The following is a 23,914-nucleotide window of genomic DNA, read 5'->3' as shown; positions in this document are numbered from 1 at the left end:
GATCGGCTATGTTCACTACTTTCGCACGACACTGAAGTCTAAAATAGGGCATTCATTTATGAAAAAACATTAAAAAACAAGATGAAATATGGAAATACAAGTTTTCTGTCCAACAGCGAAAATATTCGGTGGTACACAACATAGGCTACAGAATGGACGGCGATAAGGCGGTGTTGATTCATCAAATTGCTTGTTACGTTTTTTTTTTTTAATAACAATTCTAATCTGCACTTCTTTTTTTTTATTCAAAGAAATTATACAAGTTGGACTTGCACAGCCTGTTGAGACTGTTGGTAACGTTCACCACGATGAACATCCAGGTAGGGATGCCAGTCCTCAGTTGGAGAGCACAAACACTTCACACGCTGCGGGAAGTAAACAGAGGTCAGGAGGAGAACCGTTCAGTGATCAAATGAGATTTCAGCAAAAAACTAATCCCAGGAGATACATCAGTATTGAATAGCAACAGAAGCAATCACACACACACACCTTCCATAGGCTGCCCTCTGCTTTACTCAGTTTATAGACAGCGATGATAGGAATCCAGATGAGGCTGAAGACTGCCATGCACCAGCCTAGGGCCAGGCCCCAGGCTGGGTATGCCACGTTTCCATAGGAAGGAGGAACGAACGGTGCCAGAGACGAAACCAGGAGCACCTATGGTCAGAGCAGATGGCAGAGTTTATAATAAGACAAAGTCAAAGTTCTGTTTAAATCGCAGGATGTTACTTTGCATGAACAATCTCACAGGGAGTGGAAGCATAAAACAGAAAAAATGTTAAATACCATAATTATGCTCATAGAGTAGAGCACATCTCATCTCACATCTAATCTCATAACTTGGTGCAGGACAAAATGGAGAATCAAGAAGGTGAGGAGGAGCGAGCCGTAACATATAGGCTATATAAAGTATGCTTCTATTCCATTTACAAATGTGTACAGAAACACTTTTCTGTAGCTTTTTATCTGTGCCATGGTATACCAGAATGTGAAAAGTCACAAGTGTAAAGGGACAGTGTTTGAGACTCACTATGATGATGCAGGGGGTGATGGCAAACCAGCAAGCTCGCCACCACAACCAGAACCAGAAGCTCTTCTTCCCAATCATCATTTCTATGTCTTCAATCAAACGGTTACCACCTGGAAAGCATATTAAAGAGCGCACACATGACACAAAAAGATGTATGCACATATACTGAACACTCACCGGCCACTTTATTAGGTAGACTTATCCAACTGCTCCTTACGCACATTTTGAATCAACCAATCAAATGGCAGCAATGCATTTAGGCATGTACACATGGTCAAGACGATCTGCTGAAGTTCAAACCGAGCATCAGAATGGGGGGAAAGGTGATTTGAGTGACTTTGAACCTCAGAAGAAGACCACACCAGGTGCCACACCTCTCAGCTATAAGAACAGGAAGCTGACAGGAATTCGCACAGGCTCACCAAAATTGTACAATAGAAGATTGGAAAAACTATGCCTAATCTGATGCATTCTCTGTAAACCCTAGAGATGGTTGTGCATGAAAATCCCAGTAGATCAGCAGTTTCTAGCATACACAGACCAGCCTGTTTGCCATCATCAACCATGCCACGTTCAAAGTCACTTAAATCACATTTCCCCAACATTCTGATGCTCAGTTTAAAGCTTAGGAACAGTTGGACAAAAGTGGCCACTGACTGTACATGCACACAACATACAATAAGTGAGTGAAACTTATTTGACTTAAACCTTTTTATTATTCAACACCTGTTTATATTTACCGTATATGTAGACGAAGCCAATGATCTCCAAGAGACCAATAATTAGCAGAACCCAGCTAGCAACAAAAGCATCTGTGAGAGTCACCCAGTATATTCCTGCCTGTCGCTCGCGCACGCACACACACACACACACACACACACACACACACACACACACACACACACACACACACACACACACACACACACACACACACACACACACACACACACACACACACACACACACACACACACACACACACACACACACACACACACACACATTTGAAATATTTATTTATGTCCACATAATAAGAAGTACAGGATGTACAAAGGACATAAACACTGCCAGTGCAGTCAGATGAAGGGAAAACAGTTAGTTACAAAGCGCATGTAAAGCAGAGCAACGTTACATACAAAACAAAAGATGGCATACTTGTCGAACACAGCGGACAACAATCATGGGTAAAGGAAGCAACGCCTCCTCCAAATTGAGCGGCTTCCTATAATAGCTGATATTGAGCAGTACCTTGCTAATTGTTTAGCCCTCCTTTTGGAGAGGCCGGCCATTTGCAGGCCCCTTACAACCAACTTGTGCACGTGCCCTAGACTACCAAAGATAAAAACCAAAAGTTTACATCTGTAGCCTAGCTGAGAGATGGTCTGCTCTAGCTGATGATATTTTAGCACTTTGGTTAGGAAGGCTTCCTCTAAGCTGTAATCAAAAGTACAGCCGACCTCGAGAATGAACACCTCCCTATGGTTTTCATTAACAACAATGACATCAGGGGTGTTAGCTGAAATGTTAGAGAACACAGAATCATCGTTACACAGGTTAAACATGCTCGGCTTCACAGTAGAATGCTTATACAGCATGATGGAGGACCTGAAAATAGAAGTGATATCTTTAGATATCAAATCCACTATTCTGTCATGCCGAATTACGTAGAGTCCCCTGTATACATGGCACCCATTTAAGATGTGGGACATTGTTTCAGCTATTTGTTCATGACCATGATGTATACAGTGAGGAGCATGGTTGCCTGGAAACCAGATGGAGCGGCTAAGTTTAGATGGTAAAACCTGCAACCTCGCTTTCAGAGTAAAGATAATAATGCATTCGTCTAAAGCAAATTTTTTTAGCACAGAGTGCGAGACAGAATGATCCGCAGCGGGGAGACATGCAGGCTTCCCTTGCAACCTCAGTTCAGTCCAATGCTGCCGCTGCCTTTGCTGTTGTGCCCATAAGAGGCGACCTCTGGCATTAGTTTGTCACACACACACACACAAAATGGTATTGGGTGCAATGACAATATCAGATAACATAAAGTGGCACTTAGGAAGCTAACGTACCCTTGTGACATATGGGAGGCCGAGAAAGAAGAGGACGGAACAGGTTACCACAGAAACTAAGGGGCGTCTGGATCTGAAGAACTTAGGGTAGGCATCTTGCAGGCTGGTCTCGATGATCCCTAATGACAAGACAATAACATATATTCAAACTATAACAATCGTAGGTTCTGTGATCTACACTAATGAATGAAGGTTCAAATTAGGTGCTGCACTGTTAGTATTGTTAAGATTAGGCAAGGATCGATGCCATATATTGATTGAATATCCACTGGCAGTCAGTGGCAGATCTGAAACTCACCAATCGCTGCAATCTGGGAGCCCAGTCCAAGAATGAACACCATGAGAAAGAACAGAACGGACCACAGGGGAGAAAGGGGAATCTTTGAGAGTGCATCTGGATAAGCAATGAATGCCAGACCAAATCCTGCACACAAATACAAGTGTAAATTAGATCATGTCAAAGAGAATGTGCCGACCACTTTGGTAGGATTTTTTATAAATTACTATGTGGAATCTAGAGTGTTATCTCACCTGCCTGGGCAACCTCATCAACAGGCTTCCCTGATATGTGAGCCATGTGGCCCAAAATCGAAAAGATGGCAAAGCCAGCAAACACACTGGTTCCTTGGAAGAAATGCAACAAAAAACATATGCTTTACCTCAAACCCACATGTGTATTATACTGTACATATAAATATTACATGTATTAATAAGTAGCTCCTGTATTAGTTTAGCAACTATTTCTTGGTCTGCTCTTTTTCCCTCTGCACCATCTCTCCGTTAGTAGATCTGCTAATGTTCCCCACCACACAATGATTTGGCGGACCCTAGTAACTCTGAGGACCCCCTAGGGGTCCCGGACCCCCTGTTGAAGACCCCTGACATAGCATATGGCATGCTCCTTCTACTGTGTACTTACCAAGATCGCTGAGAGTTATAACAAGAGTGTCTTGAAACACATTGTTATGGAACTTGCTGTAGGAGGACAGGGTTGTGATGCCACCGAATGCAACAGTCAGAGAATAGAAGACTTGACCCCCTGCATCTTTCCAGACCTAAAACATGCTCACGTACATTAGAAGAGAGCAATAGCAGAAAGCAGGATTTCGAAACACAATTTTCTGGTGATGACTTATTTAGGTTATTCGGGGCGTTATTACCGCTGCTTCACTGAGTTTAGTCATATCGGACTGAGAACCAATGTAGTACTCGATCCCATCTCCAGCGCCCTCTAGTATCACGCCTCTGATCAGCAGAATGAGCAGCACTACATAAGGGAATGTGGCTGTGAAATACGCTACCTGACGGGAGAAAAAGCACAAGCATACACACTGGATATAAGGAAGATGGGTGTTCGCTCAGCAAGGAAAGAGCCCAGGGCAGAGCTTCCCAACTCACTTTGAGTGATTTGTCCAGCAAGGGTCAGATAGAGAAACGCAAAAACTGCCACAAAAAAAAATACTGACCTAAATCAAAGCATGGGATTAATTTGTTCTTTTACTCCTTTAACCCTATATACTGTGTTGAACGTCAAACAGCGAACATAGCTGATCTATGTGCTCACCACAACACGTTGGGTTGTGAGCTTGTAGATCTGCTATTTTCGCCAGATGTTTATCCATTTTAGCCAAATGTTTGCCTATTATGACATACCAGATATACCAGTGAATTGCAGGCATTTCAAACAAGTGGGAATGGGGTTATAATGTAGCACAGGAAGCCATGGGGAGAGAAAGCAGATGTACTTTGCCTGTTGACTTGAAGCCTTTGAAGAGGGCCACTGCAACAAGGGCCCAGGCCAGCAGCAGACAGAGGGCAAGGTGCCACACTATGGGCCCTGTCTCATCAAGACCACTCGATCGTTGCAGCACCACGCGACTGGAAAGGGGAGGGGGGGGGGAGTGCAGAGATTGACTGGTATGGTCAAAGGTACAGTGCACAATAAAACACCGGAGTGTTAGTTTAACTCGATGTGTGCAACGAGTTAAAGTAACACTCAGGGTTTTGCTGTGCAGTTACTCTCAGAGGTCATCAACATGTCCGTACACGGACAAACGTGTCCTTGGCAAGACATGTCTATGTCCGTGGCACATTTTTTTGAAAAAATAATTCAAAATATAGCCTATATATTTTCTTCGTTATAATGTAAAAACATATTAAAAATGTGTTTGAATAACTTTGGTGACTCGTAAAGTAACATGCTCATTAATATGTGCAGGAGATTCGTAGTATTGCACATGGTACCTGTACACAATTGCATCAGGTGAAGACAACAAGACAGCCAATTCTGTGAAAATAGCTAAATGTCCTTTCAATCCTTTGTTGGAGAAAAACTTTTTTTTCTTTTTCTGTTTTAAGACAACGTAGTGTATGTGGTGTGGTCAGACAATGAAATAATTACAGTCAACGGCATGCGAGGGACCACAGTGAAAAAAATTGTCATCTGTTCAGAAGGAGCTATTTGCTACCAAGGCAAAGGAGGGTAGGACTGGTCAAGTAAATCTGACTGTCGTTAACAATCATAATCCATGGAAATCATCCATCCATCCGCCTGGGTCCTTCTCCAACCTAAAAGTTAGCTCACCAAAGTTAGGTGCCTTCGCATGAAATGCTCGCCTCTGAAATCAACTTAATTTCTTGCCCTATGTACAGTATCTGTTCAAAAATAATAATACATTAAATGCTAATAAATTGATTAGTCATTGCTCTATCTGTGCTTTCATAGTTTCTGATTAAAACAGGCCTCTGGCCTCGTGTATTTAGAACACACAGATTGATTTATGTTATGCTTACTTAGATGAATGATTCACCACATGTACGTGTACTGGGTCAAGCAGATAAAGGTCATAAATCATGACAGTTAGGTACCTTCGCATTAAACTATTGTGACACTGCATTCAATTAAAATCCTGGCATGCCCTTCATTAATCACTCATCATGTTGGCCTACATATCTTTTTTGTCTCTCAAGTTTCCTTGTCCCAGTGTTCCATTGGCATTTTATCCTTGATGTTTCCGTGAGAAGCATTTAACATGTAATTATTACGTCTAATAAATCAAACCAAGACTTTCCCATCAACAGCAGAATACCTTAATGGAATCCACAACTAGCTACCGTACCTTGCCAAATCAAACCAAATGGTTTAGCTGGTAGAACTTGATTTGATCTCCTTCTGTACTCAAGTAACACTGTCCTTTGAAAAGCCAGCAATCTCTATAATAGCGATACCTTTGCAGCTAAGTGTCCCTTTTGCAATGGAAGCACAGTCTGTACTGATTAGACTCTTTTTTGGGTGGTTAAGTGGCTCAGTAGTTAATGCAGACATACTATGCAGCACATTGGAATCTATGACACATTAGGAGTCCATTAGTATACATTTACAGCTAGGCCAATGTGTTTTTGGTAAAAAATATTATTTTGCATGTCCGTGGCAAAAATTTAATATGAATGAAAATGTCCATCACGAGCTGCCATGGTGATGACCCCTGGTTACTTTGTATGCGTTTGATTTGAAATTGCTTGCATGTACAGTATGTGTATTTCTTACTCCCAGTATTGCTCAGTGAGGCTCTGTGCTGGAGCGGAGTCGACGTTTGCTGCCGGACAGGTGCCATTTTCCAGAGTCCCGTTGGTCAATCGCAGATCAGTCATGTTGCATATCTCTATGTAAGGTAAAGATAGTGAGTTACTGAAGATTCTGATCAAGTGCGTATCCGTTTGCATGATCTAAAATGTTCTTGTGAAGCTATCATGTATGCCGAATATATTGGACAGTGCTCGTAGCATCGGATAACTGAAAACCATGATCTGCACTTCCTCATTTTGTAGCATAATACAAAAATACAGCATGTGTTAATTGTGTAAAATATCAGTGTCAGTGGGTACAAATACAAATGGCTCTACCGTGGGACTGCTAAGCATCAGCATATATAGCCAAACCCGTAGTCCCCCGTAGTCCTGTATCCTAAATTCTAGTAACAAACCAAATGATTTCAACTAACGTTCAGAGTTGGTAAATTAGGTGTGAAATCTATGAGCTGCTTAAAGTTATAAGAGTAGAATGTACCGCAGGTAGAATCAGCCCAGCTTGAGCACTTGCTCCATGGAAGAGGAGACTGAAAGGAAGCAAACATGTAGTACAGGCTGTAGGCGATGATCACGTTGTAATAAATGGACATTATTGCGTTCACCAGCACCGTGGTAGCTCCAACACCTGGAGAAGAGAAGAATGAAGTGATATCACAAAATATAATTAGTTCATTACGAATGTGTACATAAAACATGCACAGCATATCCAAGGGCTTTGAGATGAAAAACAATAGTGTTTAAAGAATCTACATGTTCCCTAAAAGCATTCACTACATAATCTAGATCAGTTTATTTGAATACGCAAAAATAAAGAGCAGATTTAACCATTCCTCCAAGACAGAACAAGCTACAGAACAATGTGGCTAGTGTTTAAAACGGTTCAGAATCCTTACATGAACATATAGTGTGGTAAAAATAAATAAATATATATATATATATTTTGGACTCAACTCTAATAAATTATCCACAAGTTAATACATTGAACTTAATGCCAGAAAAACAAGGCGTGAATTGATAGAAAACTAGAAAAAGTGCTCCTCGGAGCACAGGTCTCCGCCAGGTCAGGTACGTTATTGTGGCCTCCTGGTGGCGCTATAATAGGCCAATGTGAAAAGGGTGCCATTTATTCTTAGGTCTTTCACGGCAATCGGACACTGCATTCATGATTTGAGGCATTTTGTTCCAAAAATTTGTTTTGCTAAATTAGACCTGCTGGTGGCGCTATAACAGGCCAATGTGAAAAGGGTGGCATTTCTTCCTCGGCCTAGTGGGAATGTGCGTGTGAAAATTCACAGAATTCGCAAGCTGCGTGCATAGTTTGAGGCTTTTTGTTCAAAACGGACCAATCCTGCAAACTTTGGAAGCCAACCATAGGCAATGAGGATGGAATATGGGAAATCGGACAGATTTGTGTTGATCACATGACTATAGAGATACTGATTTGCATGACGTTTGGATAAAATCTGTAGGAGTAATGTAAAAAAAAAGGGTTTTGCACAAATCGGCCTCCTGGTGGCGCTATAACAGGCCCATGTGAAAAAATTGGGGCAGAGGTTCTGAATTGGCATCCAGGGAGTGTGTGTGCACAGTTTCGGAGCGACCGGGCCAACGGTGCCAGAGATTAGCTGCTAACACACAGACAGGACACACGGACGGACGGATGGACGGACAGGGGCGAAAACATACTCTCTCGCCATGCCTTTCGGCCTGGCGGAGACAATAAGTAATTTTATGGGTGAAGTACTCCTTTAAGGTTAGTAGTTCTTCTGAACTCCATGTACTCCCACCTTGGAGTATTGGCACTGCACTCCATATGTTGACAGGGCCTTGACTGCAGAACTGACCAAGCGAGCTCTCCAAGAAGAACAGAGGAATGCCAGCCAACAACAACATCACAACATAAGGGATGAGAAAGGCACCTGGTCACAGGGGGAAAGGGGGGGGGGTTGTTATTGTGTTGGGGAAGAAAATAGAGCAAAAGCTCAGTTCTTTTTAATTTGGGTTGTTTGAGTAGCAGCTTAGACAGTGAACTTGTTACATGCCGTATACTCACCCCCGCCATTCTTATAAACCAGATAGGGAAACCGCCAGACATTACCAAGGCCAACAGCGTGGCTAATCATGGAGATAGTGTACCCCCTTTTATTGGTCCAGGTTTCACGCTGAGTATTGTCATCCCCATTGTCAAAACGGGAGTCCTGTGGGAAGGAAAAAAGTACTCGCTTCAAGATCATCAATATAGTATAGGACACAGGCACTAGTATGCTACAGTATGTAGGCCTAGTAATCATGACCCATCATCAGGGTGAGAAAAACAATCAAGAGGCTTTTAGCGAGTGAAGTAGGAACAGCCAATCAAATGACTTCAAACAAAGTGACAAGAATCATTATATCTCATAACATATATACGTAGATATTTAAAATTCATCGATATTCTTTTGGCCAAGCATATTCGCTCATTTATTTTGAATAGATTATAGACCATTAGACCTGCTCAGAGCACAACAGAAATTGGAAGCCAGGTAAACAGTGTTCTAGCAAAGTTATCCTTTGGGAAACATTTATTGTTTGTCTAATTTAAGAACACACTTTAGAATGATCTGGGCTCTGTCTCTGAGGTGCCATACTCCGAAACATTTCCCATTGGACCATAAGTCCGAATCCCAAAAATGAATTCAAATTCTTCTGAAGGTCCATTGCTCCCGAAAATACTGGAGTTTTGCCCTGTCCATAGTGCTGAATCAGCTGAAACAGACACATTACTATGAAGTTAAATGGTTAGGTGTTACCCTTAAAGGTAGGGTAAGATTTTCTTTGGTTAAAATAAGCGTTATTAGCTCTATATTCTGATAGTATATTGCTATATAGTTTTTGTTCAGTAACAGGAGTGTCCATGTCTCTCCAACTCTGTATTAAACAGAAAATGCATTTTAACGGGTCGGGATACCAATTGTATCCAATCAATATCGAGAACTCGGGATACAGATTAAATAAGTGAAATTGGAAATGATGACACAAAGAAATGAGCAGACAAAATTGGAACTGGAACACTATAAAAACGAAGCTGATAAACGGGTACTCTCTTCTGATTCTGATTGTGCCACCTGCTGTACCTGAAAAATTCTTTGTTTAATAAAGAGCTGGAGAGATCGGGAGACTCATGTTACTGATTGTCTATAGCAACGATTACTATCAGAATATAGTGCCTTAACCTTTTAACAAAAAACTTTTTGTTTTAACCAAAAATACCACTTACCCTTGTAATGATGAACATGAACATGTCTGATCATTCTCTAATTGGTCCTGAAATAAACGTTTATGTAAGAGGAATCCAGCCAATTTTGTCACATCAATTCATGTATGAAGTGACTTTGAATAGAGGGAATATATATATATATATACATACCATAAACACATACAGTACATACATACATAGCCTATACAAGGTTATATTTGTAGTGATCATTTTGTCTCATTTATTTTCTCATTCCATTCATGAGGCGTGCGGTAAAGCAGTTTGCAGTTTTCACAATTTCTCCTTTATCTTGTCTGCCTCTGGCTCTGACCATCACAGTCCCACATTCCCACAGTGGACCTGGAGCCCTGCCTGGGGAACCCCTGTATATCTATAAGCTGTATGTATCCGTCTGTGTGCCATGACAAACTGTAGCAATAATAGTCCACATCATCTACCGTATCTATCCAGGAAGGCATTCTGGAGTTTGTCTGAATTCCTACCTGCTCAGCAACGGCAGAATTCTTGTCAATAATGTCCGTGAAATTTCTCAGGCTGCATTTCTTCATTTTGCATTTGTTGTGATGCTTAGTAGCTAGGCATCCAAGTTGCTCACATACACTATTGTTTCTAAAGTCTAGTCCCAGGTGACAAATGCATGACTTTAGCTTGTCAAGAAGCCAAACCCCTGGCTGTTCGAAATTTGGATAAGCTTGTTAACAGGTGGGTGTGTTGTCTGCTAGGGCCCTCATCCCTTCACATGTTCATACTTGTGCAGTGAAATGTTTCATGTTTTACTACAAGTAATGTACAGCATAGGATAAGGTACTGGAAAATAAGTTATAGTGCAAGTAAGGTATAGTAGTAGCCAACTAATACAAACTAATACAACTAATACAGTAAGCAATAAAATGTAGGTAAAAAATGATTATATATACCTGTAGGCTACACACACATAATTGAGTGGCGTGAGGGGGGGAAGAATGTATGGTGTCAGGTAAGGGAGGGAGGAGTTATAAGATGAACTGGTGACAGTGAGTGCGAGGAGAAGTTAGGGGGAGAAGTTGTTCTCATATGAGATTGCTGTCAGGCATGGTCTACACGTGTGTGGTTGCAGTGTGTGCTGTGCTAAGAACATAATGTCCTTTCTGAACATAATGGCCTTCGTGCAAACTGACAGTTTGCACAAAGGCCAAGTATGGAGGTAGCGGAGGGTGTCTCAAATGACTTCCTGTAAGATTCAAGGGAAAAAGTCATGTGAAACTTTGCAGCCAACACTGACATCTAGGCCTTTCAAACGGGTGGCACTTGATGTTCTTGGCCCTCTTCTGGAGAGAGTATATATTCTGGTTGTTAGTGACTCTTTTCCGAAGCCTGCATTATTGGTAAAGTTCTGACTGAGGAGTGTCTTAATTTGGGGTGAAATGCAGTATTCACTCTGACCAAGCCTACATTTTGAATCAAATCAGTTTAAAGAATAATGTAGGCTTCAGCATATTAAAAAATCTTGGACATGGCTCATGTCATGCTGGTCTACTGCAGCAGTATTAATTCATGCTAGTACCCTCGTCACCCCATAAGGCTTTTTGTCTTTTCTTGTCTTATTAGGCAAGGCTACTGATAAGGCTACAGTACAAGATGTAGTAAATCATTATATTTAAAAGAAAGAAACACAAAAAGGCATCAAAAAGAGAGTGTAACCATGAAGATCTCAGACAGGTGTTGTGGTGAAGCCTCTCTCTTGTCTATTCTTTGTAGTGACCACTCAGAGGAGGTCCAAGAGGTCACGAATTGGACCAGGGATGATTCAAGTGGGACTGGATGGACCAGGGTCCAACAAGCGTTGATAGGAGACTGCTCCACACCCATTAAGTTTGTTTGGGCTCTTGTAGTGTGGGCTACAATAGGAGCAATCATACTTCCACTATGTGCACCACTATATGTAGGTTTGCTGCAATCAGTACATTTGTCATTCTGTTTGGAGATTGCCATATTGTCGGGTAGTGTCTTTGGAATCAGCTGTGTGTGTTGCATTGCCATCCTTGTGTATATTTGTACATTTATTTATCACAGTAAGGAAGGAAGAGATTGATTGGGTGAAGAAAGTAATGTCGATTAACTTGGAAGGGACAAGAGCCACTAGCCGGCCTAGGAAGACCTGGCAGACTGTGTTGGCTGTCATGAAAGCACTCGGCATCGACCATATGGTGGCCATGGACCGTTCCCGGTGGAAGAAAGCCAGTGAGAATCCAGTCCAACCCAGTGGTGCCTGGAAAGCGGACTTTAAACCGATGATTCAACCGTGCAGAACAAATGTATTACTGCAGGTCTACATGTGAACGGCATTGTTATAATTGTACAGAGTGTAATAAATTTTTCATTAATGTGTAGTTGCGTTCATGAGGCCATAACTTTTTTAAATATTAATAGTTTCAAAGGCTTTGTTTTCGCTCTTTTTTTTACATACTAAATTAACAAAATCAACTTAGCCAGTGTGTTTTATGTGCATACATTCTCATCTATATTATGACTACAACAGCAGATTTTCACACCTGACACTGACTGAATTTCAAATCCTATTCATCAAAGGTCGCATAAACAAACTGACTCACGCTTAGTATTCAGGTCACATACTCATTTATTGCAGCACAATTGTGTGTACACATTCAAATCCATTCCACAGGACGGTAAGAGATCGCTTAAACCATTGATAAAGAATAATCTTTTCTGTACAACCTCTGGCCAGACGCACCATAATCTCTGCTACAATGAGACCAGATTTCATAGTAGACACAAAAGAGGGTCTGGGGTGTGACTTAAAACCAATTTATAATGACAAAGTTCCAAAAGTGGAAAAAAGCAATGTCTGCGAGCCAAATTTAATCATGACAATAATAAATAAGTTCATAGATTTAAATTCCAAATTGATCATAATTTCTGTTAATGGAGAGACAAAAACATAGCATGTTTAGTATGGTTGTGGACTACTAACCTGCAAAACGGGGCACAAAACCCCTTCCCCGATGCAATATTGCTTTGCCAGTATCAGCAGTGCGAATAAGCCCTTTGAAGTATTATGTGCCATTCAAAGCTCTAATTGTTACCTTTGTAAGATATCATTCAAAATTAATGGAGAGGCAATATGATATACTGATGCTATGTGTGAATCTTAAAAGTCTAACATGTCAGCCATTAGCATGCCTTACATAAATGAAAAAACATACAAGATTTCATAAACCAAGCGAGGTTCAACTATGCCATGATAAAACTATATTAGAGTCGATGAAAGATTACCCAAACGCTTGACAAATATACGACTAAACTAATCATAACAATAAGGCATATTAGCTGAACAAGTGATGTACTGTATATTGTAGTTTAAAAGAAATTAAGACAATAAACAGAGTTGTAGGCCTGCTGATTATTGCCATCTCCAAGGCACTGCAGCACGTTGCCGTTTGTTAACCTTTGCAAGTCCATTTTTACACCCTCAGAGGTATACAACACATGATTTTGCTGTGTGAATGCTGCTTTTCAGTAATTTGGCATGCAATTTCACTTCCAAGTGATGCATTTTGTTATGATGTCCCTGCCCCCTTCAAAATGGTTAGAATTGGAAACATAAGCGATCGATTCTCTCCCCAGAGGAGAGGAACAGTTATTATTTAAGACCTGTACTTGCGGCGCAGGGCTTCTGGAATGTTCCGAAATAGATTTGACTCGATTGTCCATGGCCTCAGTCGTCCTCTCCCGTTCACATGAGCAGCCAGTCGACACGTATTTACACAGACACAGAGGACAACTACTACTCTGAACCTGTACATTTGCATTGAAACAAACACTCACATTGACACAACATTCATTAAGACTTAAGATCGGTAGAAAGACTCATCAAGGCATCGAGACTTGTTTGCCTCCGAAAAAAAGGCAACCCTGGTTTTAGATTTTTCCCCCTCCCAAGTAGAAAAATATGTACAAAAAAAAGACAGATGGACTGGTGTTACTGTTTTGTGAAAGTGCACATACGAACAAACAGCTGGAGGTCTATACACAGTCAGATGGTCAATCAACTCCTACAGATCAAGGAATCTACAGATACGTCTGGGCAGAGCTATAAGAGATTAAGCAATTATGTGTAAAGAGCAGGGATAAAATCATTCTAGACTGGGCAGTGACCGTAGGACCACACACACACACACACACACACACACACACACACACACACACACACACAGACAGACAGACAGCAAACACTCTATACAGCTGATTTTCATTCCATATAAGATCTGTAAAGAAACACCTCACCCGGACCCCCAAAGACCCACCTGCAGGTTTCCAAGCAATTCACACACACACACACACACACACACACAAACACACACGCGCACACACACAGACACGCTCTTGCATACAAGTGGTTGCTTGGAAAGACCAAAATATAGCAAGGACGTGGGGAAAAAGAGGAAAAGCACACAAAGGCATTTTCCAGGCAGAGAGGGGGAAAAGTACCATCTTTGGGCAAGTCGAAAGTGTAAAAAAAAAAAAAAAAAAAAAAACTTTACAAAACTTTCTTTCGCTCACATGATCTGGCCCACAATCTACCCTCATCCCACCCCTCTCATCCCACCCCTCCCCCGTGGGGTCCTGGGTTCAGGGCGACAGGCAGGCACTCAGATGAAGGGGGCTCCAAAGGCCTTGAGGCACCACTGGACGCTGGCGCCTGGAGGCTGGTCGATGCGGTGCAGAGCCTTGAGCTGCTCCGGGCTCAGTTCATCGTAGGCCAGGCGGTACTCCCTGTCGAAGGCCTCTGCACATATACAGACAGGGAACAGTCATTACATAAATACACAAAAAAAAACACTATACAACGCCCTACTTGATCATACTACAGTGTCACACAAAAGCATCAAAAGTAGCAGATCCACAAGCTCGAAACACAGGGCGAAGCGACGCATTTTCAGCTTGTAGATCTGCTACTTTTGCTATTTTTGAATTTGAATCCTGAAAAGTAACAGTGTTGGACATAATGAGGTTTCCCCACGAACAAAGATGATATAAAGCTAAAATCTTAAAATGACACAGATGCTTTCCCGGTTTTAATGGGTTGATCAGGCCACGGTTTATATATTTAAGACACTGCTGTTGTTCGGATGCTTTACTGAAGTGCTGTATGCGTCACTTACCCACGTCAATGTTCTCCCGTCCCAAAGCCACCAGTGCGAGGAACAGGATCTCTCTATAGATACTCCTGAGGGAGAAAGAATGACATTTTTTTTTATACTGTTTACATCGGGGTCGCCACAGCGGATCATCTGAACCAGATGGAAACAGAATCATCTGGATCATCTGATGATCCTCTGTGAATTAGCCGAAAGAAGAATAAGAAGGTTGGTTAGCAATGACTGGGAGGAGTCTACATGAACATTAGTGGAAAGAATACAAATGAACCGTAGAGTTCGTCAGGGAGGCCAACATTAATTCAAAGGAACCCCGGTGAATGAGGCTGACCTCTGCCTTTTGCCATCTGGCCGTCGCTTGACCTCTCGGATGAGCAGGTTGATGGGTCCATACACGTCGTTGGTCTGGATGTTGCGGACAATGGTGTTGAGGAGGGTGCGTGTCTCCTGGTGGTCAGTGGGAGCCAACGTACCCTTCTTCTCCCCTAATTAACAACACATTAAGACAGTAGTGTTAAATTAAATGTTAATTGGTTAAATGAACAGAGGATTTTAATGCATAGCTTCAGATGTTACCATAATCGTTAAAGTCCAGCATTTGGGTGATTCACAGTAATGCACAGTAGATCAGTGTATATTTTATAGTTAGTGTTCCCTCTTTACATAATAAATATGAAGTCAACGCATATATAGTAAGCCACAGTTGAGCTATTTTCACAATAAACATTTTTAATGAGTGAAACATACTTTACAACATCTACAAGTTACCTCCACATTTCCAGCAAACTGGCTATCTATTCTCTTCTCTTATCTTTTTGAAAAGAAACCTTTCCAGTACTTTCTTGTCCCCTGATTAAGCACCCTAGGAGCTCTATTCTGGGGTTAACATTTAACAAACTTAGCAGACGCGTTGAGCTTGCAGATCGCCTATTTTCACCAAGGAGATTTGGTGTGGAGGGAAAAATTTGAGGACGTAGGGGGCCCTGGTCAACTAAGTATATAGGGTTTAAGTCGTTAACTATTGACCCCTGCCTTCACTTGAACAGAATGTATAGGCCTACAGTATGTTAATCATTGTACATGTCTGATGAAGGTCCCACTGCGACTAAAACGTCTGTTTATTAAATGGATTGAGAGTAGCATTGTTTCAAGTGGTGATCACATCCTGTCTGTAGGCAATCTGGGAACCCATCATCTTGAGAGATTAGTCTGTAGATAACCTAGGCTCACAATCCTTGAGAATGTCAGAAATGACAGCATATTTTATTAGTGACTTGCGTGGAACTCTAAGAAAACACTAAAAACACAACAAAAAAAAGCCAAAAAATATTAGGCATAAGATAGGGCCCAGAATCTAGAGAACTGTGTGTCAGGGTAGGCGGTTACTTACACAAGTTTCTCCAGAGCTGGTAGAGGGGATCTCCAGGCTCCTGGTTCAAGTTGATGTTGTCCCACAAGAGCTGGATGTACACTTGCTTGCTGTCCTGGGACAAAGAAGTCACGGGTATCTACGAGAGACACACAAAGTTTTTCAAACTCTGACTCCTGATTTGACAGATTTTAAATCTTACTCTGAACTGGACTGAATGATGAAGACATTTTAAAGAACGATTTCAGAAAATGTTTATTAGCTTAAAAAAAATGAGGTTATCTGGCAATGATCCCACATGGCTCAAACAATGCACACCTCTAGCTGTCGTTTCATGACATTACGTGATGGATTATGGATGGAAATGGATATGTCATTGTGTATTCAAGTTCCTCTCCTCCTCTCAGTTAGAGGGAAATTGACTTCCTAATCAATCTCTAACCTGTACTCCGTTGTTGCAGTGTTCAGACGTGAGGATGAGTCCGGGAAGGTGACTCGGCAGGTCCAGGCGGCGGAAATACCACACCAGGTTCCAGAAGATAATGGGATGCTGGCTCAGGAACTTGTGGGTGTAGATCACCTGGTACCACATATTACAGTGTTTCTCGCAATGCCACGTTATACATGATAGTGTTACATGCCTAATGTCTGAAAAATAAGACCCATGGATGAATAAATAAGCTCCAATCTAGGTTTTTACTCCAATGTTAAATAGTTAATTCATATTATTTTTGAACCATGGAGGATTACATAACACAGACTTATTTACATAGGCATATTTACTATGGTTGGAGACACTCTCCATATACTGCTATTAATGTTTGACCAGGTAAGACAAAAGCGGTGTCTTTCCACTTTACAACTTTGTTAAAACAAAAATCATAAAAATAGAGTCAGCACATTGGACAATACTTGCATGAACATTTAGAAAAAATATATACAGTTATATATATAACTAAGTCTTTGCTAACTTGGCATCGGGAATTGTATGAACTATATACTGTACATTGATGTAATTTTGTCTCTTTCTCCTCCTCTCTTAGTGGTAATCTCTGAACTCCATCAGTGTCCTTCAGTCTTTCTTATGGTGGCTCTCCATGCTCTATTCTTGTACTCTTCCCAATTAATGTTATAAATAAATGTAAGTAAATTAAATAAAACTGCTCACTTGAAATATGATTCTGACCCAGTTGGGCTAAAACTTGTCTTTTGGCTGCTGCGTCACTTTAGTAACGTTACCGTCATCTGCTTTAGGATCTGGAGGATTAGCACTGTTACTGTCATTTGCGATTTGCACCAGTTACTTTCGTTTTCATCTGTCTGAAGAGACAAAGTATGAATCAGGCTTCAGGATTCGGAGAATTAACGATAACGATGTTGACTGGTCCTGTTGTTTGCACCAATGCTTTCGAGGTTTAAAGTTCACATTGAAAGGTAGTGAGAGTGTGCTACAGGGCTCACAGTCTTGTAGAGGGGGAGGGAGAGAGAGCACGCAACGGAAGACAGTCTGGAATGATACAGCGCTTCCAACTAGCCATGCCCTGTATTTATGTTCGGGATTCCGGCTGCAAGAGCCAAAATCCCACACCGAAATTAATTCAGGTCTACAAAATTAGACCTGAATTAATGAATTAATAGACCTTGAAGGAACTGGATATCACAAATCACCTCTTCACAGAGGAGGACCTAGAGGTCGCAATGAGCCACCTCGCTCAGACAGCAAAGTCAGACTCCTTGCGCTCATTAAATCTCTGTGGGACAAGGATCACACCTTGTCCCACCGATCTACAAGCTCACAACGCATGGAAACGTGACTCGTTGTGAGCTTGTAGATCGGCTAGTTTCGGCGAAGAGATTTGGTGTAGATATAGGGAAAAAAGGAGTGGGCCACAGATGTAGCCTGGGAGGATCGCAGTGAACTAAGCATTATGGTTTAAGACTGGTGGTTAAAGTCATGGCATAGTGTGTGTATTGGTCTGTATGGGTGAGTTACCTGATCTCCCTCGTTTTCCAGCAGGGTCTCCAGCTCTTTGCGCAGCACCAAGGGGCTGAGATAGGGCACGGACACAGGCTTGGGGTTTGGCCTCTTTGCTCTCACACCATCCTGTCACAGGAACATGACACATGCCGAGCCAACTAATTATGTTCACAATTGATTAATCTGTTGATAATCTTTTCCGATCATGTGATAAATCTTTGCAATTAATTTAGACTCAAAATGTATGGTGAAATAATGTAATAAAGTACAATATTATATCTGAAACCATATGTTTACACAGTCAGAACATGACTTTAAGAGAGAAAACCAAAACTCATTTTGGTGCAGTTGTAATAGCATTTACATGATCCATCATATACAACATAACCTCATTTACAGGGTCAATGTATGCTGTTTTCCAATGTTTCGAGCTAAATAGACAGCTGCTTTGTCTTACTGGGTTACTGTGGAATTCTACTAAAACCTCCCTTCACATTATAGTGATGCAAAGGCATTGACACATCGATTCATAGGCCAAGAACAGAATTGTGAGCTACAGCATTTAGCATTACCAATAGGCTCTATGCACAGCAGCCATATTGGGAATGAATTGGGCCCCTTCCTTACTTCCTTCACAGGTGTTACCAATGATACTAATTAAGGCTCTATTCCATTTAGGCCTAGGCTACACGTATATGGATCTTTTACTAAACGGATATTTTAGTCCTCCGTTTTTAAAAAGAATCCCTGGCCACATGACAAAGATTTAAAAAAATCCCTGTCCACACGTAGACGCAGAAACGCATTGATCAGCTGCAAGTTTCAATTTTATATCAGATTTTATATTTACATTTATTTTATATATGAGGGGCCAAATACATATAGCCTATACATATTTTTAATCACATGTTAAGGCCCAATACTGCAATAGCTGCATTATTTTAATAGCATCACCACTGAGCATACGTGAACATAAACGAAAACAACATTATTAGGGCGCAGCTGCAGCGCAAACAGTAGCCATGGTTCACATGACGCTGAGTCCTTGGTTTATAGTGGTGTTCAATTTTTTTTACATTGCCAACTCTCACATGTACATAAACGTTCAGATTTCAAATATAAAGTGCTTACCCCTGAGCCACGGATGTTACAAGGTGATCCGGACCGCGATAAGTACCCGTATCTCCCGTATTGTTCAATAAAAAGCATTTTAATCCCATCGCCGGCCATTTTCTTTTCTTGTTTTCCTTTTTTGTGGTAATGTATCAGAGTGCAATACACCCCCCAACCATTAGTGGCGCATGGTTGAAAGCATCGGAGAAAATTTGGAGAAAATGGCCGGCGATCGGATTAAAATGCTTTTTATTGAACAATACGGGAGATACGGGTACTTATCGCGGTCCGGATCGCCTTGTAACGTCCGTGGCTCAGGGGTAAGCACTTTATATTTGAAATCTGAACGTTTATGTACATGTGAGAGTTAGCAATGTAAAAACAAAATCGAACACCACCATAAAGCAGGGACTCTAAGCACCATGACTGTCATGGTATGACAGTCATGTTTCAGGGCTACGCAAACAGATGAGTTTTACTTCATCAATTATTTCCATCGTCCCAAAACTCCCCGCCCCACGCACCCTTTGAGCGGGCCACCCGCGGCCGCTCCATGGTCGCTGGATTTTGACCCGGGGCGATTGTGTTTTTGGACGACAGACCCCACATTCAACCCGTGTGCGTGCCGTGTGTGCTACTCGGCGCAGAGAAAGAGGGTTTTCATCACACAGTGAATGAGCTACTTTTCCCACCACTGTCTTATTATTAATTATGACATTATTTTGCCATAGATGAGCGTGCCTTGTTTCATAGATTGTAAGTGTTGCTCTCTCTCTCTCTTCATTTATTATTATAATGACCATGAGCGGTCTGGTGTTTATGTATTATTATATTATTTATTATTATAATGACCATGTGCGAATGCGCGATGACGTAATCGTTTCTCAAAATCTCTGGATTACATGTCCACACAGATCCACTGAAACGCATGTTTTGGAAAACCTTCACTTATTTATCCGTTTACAAAAATATCCGTTTTAGCGGCCAAAAACACCGTTTGCGTGTGGCTGAAAGGCCCAAACGCACACAAAAATGTGCGTTTAGAAAAAGATCCATGTACGTGTAGCCTAGGCCTTAGTGTGGCATAGTGGTTGTCTTATTTTCAAGGACCCCCATAACTCTGAGAGTGTACAAATGGAACCAAATGGACCCTTATGGGTCCATTTGGTTCCATTTGTACACTCTCAGAGTTACACACCCACCATAAGGGGCCATTTGGGAACCAAAATGGAGTGTTTCTAGTGAGCCAACATGCACAATATCAGCACCCTGACCAGAATGGAACAGAGCCTTCATTAGTATCATTGGTAACACCTGTGAAGGAAGTAAGAAGAGGCCCAATTTCTTTCCAATATGACTGCTGTGCATAGAGCCTATAGACCATATTCACACGGCGGCCATATTGGAATTTAACATTGAAAGTGCCGCCACCCGGGGTGGCTACTTTCATTGACTTCATAGAAACATGGCCGCCGTGTGAATATGGTCTATAGCTTGCAGGCTGGTTAATTAAAAAAAGCAATGACACATTTTGGACACAGGGGGGCACTCACCACCACCTCGTGCAGGCTGGAAGGTAGACTGGTGGTTGAGATGCCATGTCCTGGTTGCTGCGTGGAGTCCAGGCTCTGCAGGGGGCCGCCCACACTGTTGCTGCGTGTCAGCGACGTGCCACTGCTTCGCTGCTGCTTACCTGCGGCCTGGTGCTCAACCAGACCCAGCGGGTCCGACTGCGCTGGCTCTGGAACAAGACTGGGGGAACACAAAATGGCGAGAACAGTTACAGCTTGAGATGCTGCTGGAACAACAGAATGGTAAATTAACACCGACAACCCACCAAACGATGGTGCTGTTTTTCGGTTCTTATGTGACTGGAAAAATTGTCTGCATTATCAGCCACATTAGCAGGCAAGCAGCAATCATTTGGAGGTCCTGTTATGGTCCAAATATCTACTGTATATGGATGGTGAAATAGTGAAAAGTGTCTCCCTAGGATCTTTTGGGGAAGGGTTGCAAGCCACTGGAGCCTGTAGATGATATTATCTATTTCCTGCTAGTGTGGAAGAAGTGAGGCCTGTAGGTTTAGACCTGGAACACCTATACATTGTTATCCGCAACATTCATTTTAATTTTTATCAGGATTTAGAAGCCGTTTTTAGAATCTGCCTCAGGTCTAAATGGGTTAACATGCATACAGAAATTATTTCACTTGTGGACACGGATTTGGAATCCGTGACCACAACACATTGCATGAGTTGCTCAAGCTTCCAGCTTGACCCCGTAAATACAGTTTCCATAAAAACATTTGGAGTATAATAACCTTTTGTGTGTGGCTGAGTGGTTATCTGGCGTCTCCCTGGGTTCTTCCTCAGTCGACTCTGGGAAAGAGATGAGGTCTGAGGCCTTGGCGTCTGGCGTTGAGCTGCTGGCTGTAGGCTGGGTACTGGTGCTGTGGATACTGTCTCCTGAGACACTGGGCTTCATGTAGAGCCTGGAGAGGAAAATGATAGAGTCTGTACTATAGACTGGCAGCCATCAGCACCACTAACTGCCAACTTCTACTTTTGATATGTATACTGGATTTTCGGTCTAGCACTCCACTGAGAAAACCCATTGCTGATGCGCCACCTCTTTTTCTTATCAAGCTATAAGCAAGCTTGTATACTGACAATGGATTTAATAAAAAGCAGCTCTACAAATTGAAGGTTTAACTTAAGGAATACGTCACCCAAAAAAATACTTTTTTCCAAACTCACCCCATGAGATTCTTTATGTTATTGTCGCATTCCTGAGCCAATAATCTAATATTTGACTAATAGAAGTTAATAGGAGAGCAAGCAAAACTATATTTAAAACATTTTATTTGAACCTGGATCATCAGTGATTACACTGCGAAAAGTAGTTTTGGAGTTTATATTATTATTTTATACAGTTTTGCATTGGTCTCCTACAGGGGCGGACACCCGGTATATTGGATTATTGGCTCAGGATTGCGACAAAAACAAAAAAATCTCCATGAATTCAAGGCTTCATAGGAGGAGTAATAGATTTTTGGGGGGTTAAAGTATTCCTTTAACACACTCACCGCCAAAGGGGAGAATTCTCCCCTTTTCAGTCAATGGTGTTTACCGCCAAAGGGGAGAATTCTCCCCTCTAAATTATTATTTTTTATTCTGTTTTTGAATTCCTAAAATGTTTCTCAAATTTTTTAGTATACATTTATAACCATAACCCTAACGAATTAGGAGATATAAAAAAAAAAAAAAAAAAATCCATTCACTTCAATGTTAAAAAATAAACGGACAAATAATTCACATTGTTTTTATAAAAAAATGATTAAAAACCCTGGCAGTGGGTGATTTTATTATGAATAAACATTGGCGGAAAAGAGACTCATGACTGTCCCATGCCCGTAGCTAAGAGGATGGCTTCCTACCCGGTGGTGGTGCGTAGGTCGTGGAACTCTATTTGCAGCAGGGGAAGGAATGCGGTGCGACAGAAAGGGCAGTTGGTGTTTAGGTTGGAGTCGTCTGCCGTCCAGCCTGCCATGATCTCCTCGTCGTAGACCAGGGCCTCACAGGAGCGGCACTGGGAGCAGCTTGACATCAGCACCTGGTAGGGAAGAGAGCCAATTAGTAGCCCATTACACACCTACGCCCACTGAAGAGTAGTACTGAACACCACGTACAGCCTTTGTGTAACATTAATAGGCATGTAACGATTTATCGTAAATCGATTCAAATCGATTCAAACTGGTGACAATTTTAATCGATTTAATAATTTATTTATCGCGATGCAAACAGCAGGAAATACATCTTTCTAAGAGAATTGATAAAAAAAAAGAGTTTTCAGTCACTTGCTACTGTATTGAAAAGAGGATAAGAGAAAACACAGTATTGTGAAAAAATAAAAGAGAAGAAAATACTGGATTTGTGTAAGAAATAATAAAAAAAGTTTTTTCTGTAAATTATCTGGAAACTAATTTTGTGTTTATTTATTTTCTAAAAAATCGTATTGTGAACCTTGTATCGTGATTCGAATCGTATTGTGAGTTGAGTGAATCGTTACATGCCTAAATATTACAACTCCAAAATGATAAACATGTACAGACACAGTGTGTGTGTGTGTGTGTGTGTGTGTGTGTGTGTGTGTGTGTGTGTGTGTGTGTGTGTGTGTGTGTGTGTGTGTGTGTGTGTGTGTGTCTCTCTAACCTCCAGAGCATAGTTCTGGTAGATGCTGGAAGAGGAGGCATGGTGCGAGGAGCCTTGCTCTGAGTCAGGACCCCTGCCTGCTCGCCCCGGGTTTATATCTGGAGAGACCAGAAACAATTAGCATGTATTATTTAATAT

The 23,914-nt window shown here is 41.6% G+C and overlaps 2 protein-coding genes across 2 annotated transcripts in view; both read right to left on the bottom strand.

The window, feature by feature from the left end:
* Positions 1 to 29: 29 nt before the first annotated feature.
* On the bottom strand, positions 30 to 6,756 carry LOC308101422 (sodium- and chloride-dependent neutral and basic amino acid transporter B(0+)-like; the record flags this gene model as incomplete). The annotated part of the gene is made up of 11 exons (XM_080450842.1): positions 30 to 365; positions 490 to 657; positions 1,031 to 1,140; positions 1,771 to 1,870; positions 3,106 to 3,224; positions 3,404 to 3,529; positions 3,637 to 3,729; positions 4,025 to 4,160; positions 4,266 to 4,406; positions 4,851 to 4,983; positions 6,653 to 6,756. The coding sequence occupies 11 exons, from the start codon at positions 6,754 to 6,756 to the stop codon at positions 255 to 257; spliced, it is 1,341 nt and encodes a 446-aa protein (XP_080306968.1). The 3' UTR covers positions 30 to 254.
* Positions 6,757 to 12,548: 5,792 nt separating this feature from the next.
* Positions 12,549 to 23,914, bottom strand: part of dennd4c (DENN/MADD domain containing 4C) — a 66,065-nt gene continuing 54,699 nt past the window's right edge. Inside the window, exons 25-34 of the mRNA XM_080452031.1 lie at positions 23,777 to 23,874; positions 23,002 to 23,177; positions 21,886 to 22,056; positions 21,119 to 21,317; positions 18,468 to 18,578; positions 16,917 to 17,054; positions 16,496 to 16,613; positions 15,437 to 15,590; positions 15,112 to 15,176; positions 12,549 to 14,735 (exon numbers count right to left, since the gene is read on the bottom strand). Of these exons, the coding sequence (XP_080308157.1) occupies positions 14,599 to 14,735; positions 15,112 to 15,176; positions 15,437 to 15,590; positions 16,496 to 16,613; positions 16,917 to 17,054; positions 18,468 to 18,578; positions 21,119 to 21,317; positions 21,886 to 22,056; positions 23,002 to 23,177; positions 23,777 to 23,874 (1,367 nt within the window). The 3' untranslated portion in view covers positions 12,549 to 14,598. The remainder of the gene's footprint in view (positions 14,736 to 15,111; positions 15,177 to 15,436; positions 15,591 to 16,495; positions 16,614 to 16,916; positions 17,055 to 18,467; positions 18,579 to 21,118; positions 21,318 to 21,885; positions 22,057 to 23,001; positions 23,178 to 23,776; positions 23,875 to 23,914) is intronic.

This window comes from Gymnoscopelus braueri (assembly GCF_963280865.1).
Source record: "Gymnoscopelus braueri genome assembly, chromosome: 15".
NCBI classification, from domain to species: Eukaryota; Metazoa; Chordata; class Actinopteri; order Myctophiformes; family Myctophidae; genus Gymnoscopelus; species Gymnoscopelus braueri.
Note: the sequence above shows the minus strand (reverse complement) of the source record. Positions and strands in the feature narration are given on the sequence as shown.